Source organism: Octodon degus, unplaced genomic scaffold, assembly GCF_000260255.1.
Source record: "Octodon degus isolate 3935 unplaced genomic scaffold, OctDeg1.0 scaffold00002, whole genome shotgun sequence".
Lineage (NCBI taxonomy): Eukaryota > Metazoa > Chordata > Mammalia > Rodentia > Octodontidae > Octodon > Octodon degus.
In genome coordinates, this window is record NW_004524578.1 from 26,164,085 (window position 1) to 26,169,671 (window position 5,587).

At 36.2% G+C, this 5,587-nt stretch overlaps 1 protein-coding gene across 1 annotated transcript in view; it reads left to right on the forward strand.

Annotated features, from left to right (window-relative positions):
* The window catches only part of Ubr1 (ubiquitin protein ligase E3 component n-recognin 1), a 188,172-nt gene that overhangs the window by 106,679 nt on the left and 75,906 nt on the right, over positions 1-5,587 (forward strand). Inside the window, exons 23-27 of the mRNA XM_023712531.1 lie at positions 203-305; positions 1,469-1,517; positions 1,901-2,055; positions 3,985-4,084; positions 4,775-4,884. Of these exons, the coding sequence (XP_023568299.1) occupies positions 203-305; positions 1,469-1,517; positions 1,901-2,055; positions 3,985-4,084; positions 4,775-4,884 (517 nt within the window). The remainder of the gene's footprint in view (positions 1-202; positions 306-1,468; positions 1,518-1,900; positions 2,056-3,984; positions 4,085-4,774; positions 4,885-5,587) is intronic.

Consider the following 5,587-nt stretch of genomic DNA (forward strand, 5'->3'; position numbering starts at 1 on the left):
CCCCCATTTTTTTTTTTTTTTTTTGCATTTTATAACTATAGAACACATCTTAACAGCTGTCAAGACTCTATGTTAGTAACATAGGTTTGAAAATCTGTATGTTCTAACTTTTAGATTAACTTTTTGGTTCTTATTTTTGTCTTTTTTTTTTCTGTACTATTAAGAATACCGCAGTTCACTTCTGTGTTCTCCATCTACTTAGGAAACCAGGTGTATCAGGCCATGGAGTTTATGAACTGAAAGAGGAATCACTGAAAGACTTTAACATGTACTTTTATCATTACTCCAAAACACAGCATAGTAAGGTAGGAAAAAGTACGCTTTTCAATAAATCAACATAAAATGCTTTATGTTTTGTAAATCCATAGAACAATCCCCAAGTCTTCTGTAGTTTTATGCTGGTTCTCATTAGTAGTATTAGTTCTCCTCCAAGAAATTAAAATTACATCAGTAATCTTATCTAGTGTGCAGATAGTATTCTGTGTATTTATTTATACTAGGAACTTCCTTGATATCTATCTTCAAGGGAAGAGAATTCAATGAAGTATCATGTATTTCTTGACCCCACACTTCATTTGGCTCTCAAGCTTCCATCCACATTAGGATGATTAGATTCTCATGATTAGATTCAAATTAAACACTTCTGGAGCCAGGGAGATGGCTCAGTGGAATAAGCGCTTCCCTAGCAAGCGCAAAATCTGAGTTCAATCCCCGGTTCCACCAAAAAAAAAAAAAAAAAGTGACAAATTCAAATTAAACACTTCTGTGCAAGAATACTACATAGACAATATATTGTATCATACCAGTGGCCACCGAATGTCTGTTAGTTCTTAATGAAAGGAATGTGCCATTAAACTTTGATCATTTAGTTGAGGTGATATCTGGTTTTGACTTTATAATTTAATTTAAAGACCATCACATAGGATCCTATATAAAATAGGTACTAAGAAAATATTTTTAAGGGCCAGGGAGATGGCTCAGTGGAATAAGTGCTTCCCTGGCAAGCGCAAGGGCCTGAGTTCAATCCCCGGTTCTCCAAAAAAAAAAAAAAAGAAAGAAAATATTTTTAAGAAGATTGGAGTCTTAAAGTTCTTATAGAAATATTCCTGAGCCAGGCATGTTGGAGAAACTGGAAAGGCTGAGGGAGAGGAGGAAGATCGCTGAGAATTGGAAGCTGGGCTGTGTCATGAGTTCGAGGCCAGTCTGCACTATATCAAGAGCCTGTCTAACAAAACCAAAACTAAATGAGAGAAAGAGGAAGAGAAAGAAAGAGTCCTCATACTATTTCTCTATAACCTTCCCTAGGATAGCTATTTTCTTACTTTCTAGGACAAGGTAGCATTTTGAATACATGCTTTAGTATATAAAATATTTTAGGAGGTTGGTAAGTCTTCCCTCCTTTGAAACAATATTCCATTTGTTTTTTGTTTAGCAGTATATTTTATAATTTTTTTTTCTTTTTAAATAGGCTGAACATATGCAGAAGAAAAGGAGAAAACAAGAAAATAAAGATGAAGGTAAAAAGTGAGATTCTGAATTGAGTCATTTTTGCCTATTTGTGTTCTGTACTATGACTTGCTCCTCTTTTGTAGGTTTTGGGGAGTAGGCAACTAAAAGAAGTACAAAGAATTTTGCTTCCTGTTCGTATATTAAAATGTGGTCCAAAAAAAAAAAAAGGCCACATCAGTGATGAAAAAATTTTAAATTCATAGCAAATACATTTAATGTATTTTAAATTGATTTTGAGACTGACATGGTTACATTTTCCTGATACTTTTAGTGCTTCAGTACAAGTAAAAAATATGTTATTTGCACAGAATCTTATTTTTTTTTAATGTTTCTAACTAAGTATGTAAAGTAACCCCAAAATGTACCTGTTTCCTTTCCCCACTCCTTACAGCGTTGCCACCGCCACCGCCTCCTGAGTTTTGTCCTGCTTTCAGCAAAGTGGTTAACCTTCTCAGCTGTGACATTATGATGTTCATTCTCAGGACCATATTTGAACGAGCAGTAGACACAGATTCTAACTTGTGGACTGAAGGAATGCTCCAAATGGTACATTTGCCTGAGATTTTCCTGAAGTTCTGGGGGCTGAGAAGATCCTGGCTTAACTCAGCATCACACTTGGAATACCTGATACTAAGCATTGTTAAAATAATTCCTAAGTGGCACAAATTTCTTTAGTGATACATTTTTACATCTTAACATCTTCACACTTGGGAACCATTTATATTTTATATTTTTAAAAAACTGAAGAAAAACAGCAAAAGACCTACCTACTCATGCTAGTTATAAATTGTCATGTTACTATTGCATCAAGCTTTTCTTTTATTTCACTTTTATTCAGAGGAGACAGTGCAGTAAGGAGCTAAAGATGAACAGGCCTGGGTTTTTTTTTTTTTTAATTTTATTTATTTATTTGGGTGTGTGTGTGTGTGTGTGTATGTGTGTGTGTGTGGCCAGCTCAGCCCACCAGGGGGCGGGGCAGGCAGGCATGTGGTGCTGGGGGATTGAACCGGGGTCCCTGTGTGTTGCTAAGCTTGTTCTAAGTAGGTGCTTTAGACCACTGAGCCATTTCACCAGCCCCAGGCCTGGGTTTGAATCATGGACTCCCCACTTCTTCTTTAGGAGGAACAATTTTTTTTATTAGTAAAATGAGTATAGTTATTTTACAGACTTAAGAGAATTAGCTCAAGTGGAAGAAACTATTTTTTATTAATGGTGTTATAAGTTATTTAATCATGCTACTTTGTGATAACTGTAACTGGATATCTATTTAGCACCTACCTAAATTTCCTTTTTTTCCTAACCAGTCTTCTATACTGTTATGCTATATGTATATCTCAATTTTTGTTATAACAGTGACAAATACATGCAGTATTTCATTTCATACCTTAACAGATATATTTGATATCAAGTTAAAATTTCTCTTGGTGTCACTCACTACCCTGCTTAGGAATAAGCACTGGTGACAGTTATGTGTATTATGGAAATCCTTCCAGCATTAGCAAGTACTGATCTGCCTTACTCTTCCTAGCTACACATCCCATTGCACAGGTATACTATCTTGCCTTTAGCTAGTTTCCTATTAATAGACATTCAGGTTGTTTCAGGTTTTGCTATAACATTAAAATGAGCATCCTTGTTCGAATGTCTTTGTATACTTAAATGAGTGTATTTATCACACTAATTCCTTAGTGTATTGTGTCTGAATCATTACATTGACTGTTTGAGACCAGGTCTTGCTGTGTAGTTCAGGCTGGCCTTGAGTTCCCTATGTAACCCAAGCTGGCCTTGAACTCCCAGTGATCCTCCTGCCTTAGCTCCCCAAGTGCTGAGTTTACAGGTGTGTGCCACCGCACCCAGCTACATATTTTGATTGATAATGTCAAATTGACATCCAAAATTATTGTACCAGTTTATTTTCCTTCCACTAGTACAATAAAAAGAACTTTTGCTAGTGCCCAAATTTATTAAACTCAGAATATTTGCCACACCTTTAATAAGTACCTAGGGTGCCTGCCCAATAGCTCAGTTCTTTAAGTGCCTGCTGAAACAAAGCTGTCAAACTCATGGTTCTGTGGTTCAAAACCAAGACACTCAAGCTGAGTTAGACCTGCTCTGAAGGCAAACTCAGTCAAAAAAAAAAAAAACAAAAACAAAAAAAAAACCTTCTGGCTTTAATTAGTGCCTAATAAGTTGACGTTGCTTTAACTCAGGTTTCTTTACTTTGAAACTAGGCTGGACAATTTTGTTTCTTTTTTTTTTTTTTAATTTTTGTTTTCATTGTTGTTGTTTTCAGACAGGGTCTTACTGTGTGATCTAGGCAGGCCTTAAACTCACTGTGTAGCCCAGGCTAACCTCAAACTTATGACAGTCTTCCTGTCTCAGCCTCCCAAATTCTGGGATTACAGGCATGTGCCACTATGCCCAGCTCTGAAAAAGTACAATTTTAATAAATCTTCTCTTATTTTTCTCTCTTAGGCATTCCATATTCTAGCGCTGGGTCTCCTGGAAGAGAAACAGCAGCTTCAAAGGGCCCCTGAAGAAGAAGTAACATTTGACTTTTACCATAAGGCCTCAAGTATGTTTGAGTATCATTTTTCAACACAATTCAACTAGCTTTCAATTTGTAATTAAAAGTTTATGCCTTTAAGAATTGTAATCTGTCAGTCCTGAAAATGTGAAAACCCTAAAATTGGCTTTCCTTAGATGTTTAATTTCTAACTAATATTTGCTAGTATATATTTTTTTCTAGTATATATTTAAAACCCCTACTGACGTCCTTTCATTGTGCTTTTTTTTTTTTTTTTTTTTTTTTTTTAATGGTGACAGGGCAGTTGCAAATGTTGATAGGTTCTTGCTTTCATTTCTTGTATCAGTATTCTAAATATTTGCTACTTATTTAGCTATAATATTTACATGACCATCTGTGAAGCTGTTGTTTCAGAATTTAAAACTGTTAAAGTTTATTGAATGATAATGTGTTCATTTTGCATTGTTTTCATCTTGAAAGAACGAGATAGGCCTAATGGAGTTTATGTTAAAGAATTCCATTTTTCAGTGTACATTCCAGAGACAGTGATTATAAAACAAATAGCTGTGAACAGACACCTCATTATCTATTTACATAATATATTTTTGGGATCACTTGAGACATAAGCCTATTGGCCAACCTTGGTTATCAGTACAGTGACATTAAATAAGAGTTGTCATTTTTATGTAGTTATGAAGATAATTACTATATTATACGTAATTTTGTGTTTTAAAACAGGATTAGGAAGTTCAGCCATGAATGCACAGAATATACAAATGCTATTGGAAAAACTCAAAGGAATTCCTCAGTTAGAAGCCCAGAAGGATATGATAACATGGATACTCCAGGTAAATGAGAAAAATAAACTGAAAATATTCATGCCACTTAACAACTATGATACATTCTGTTAGGTGCATTGTAAAATGTTTGGTCCTTATGTGAACATTATAAAATGTGCTTACTCATTTTATCTGAATGCACTGTGCTTACTCAGTGCATTCAGTCACTCACTCAGTGTGGCCTTGTACACAGCCAAGAGGAACAATAAACATGAGATGTGAGACCAGTACCTACCTGCATAACACAACATACTTTTACAGTAAACTTTTCTAATAAGTAGAAAGAATTTGGGGGGACAGTGAGATAGCTCAGCAGGCTAAGCACCTGCTTAGGCCTGTGCCAGCCCTGCCCCTAGGTGCGCTGAGCCTGCGACCAAGTCTGGGCATGGCGACACACACCTGTAATTCCAGCACTGAGGAGACTGAAAACAGAAGGATCTACGAGTCTAAGCTGTGTAGTGAGAGCCTGCACAAAATTTTTAAAAAGAAAGAAAAAAATTGGGGCCGGCGAGATAGCTCAGCAGACTAAAGCACCTACTTAGTTGAATTTAGGCAAGTGCAGGGACCACGACCACATGCCATGCCATCCTCAACCCAGGGCAGGCTGAGCCGGCCACAAAAAAAAAAAAAAAAAAAATTCTACAATAGCAATAAACCAGGTGTGGTAGCACACACCTATAATCCCGGCACTCTGGAGACTGATGCAGGAGGA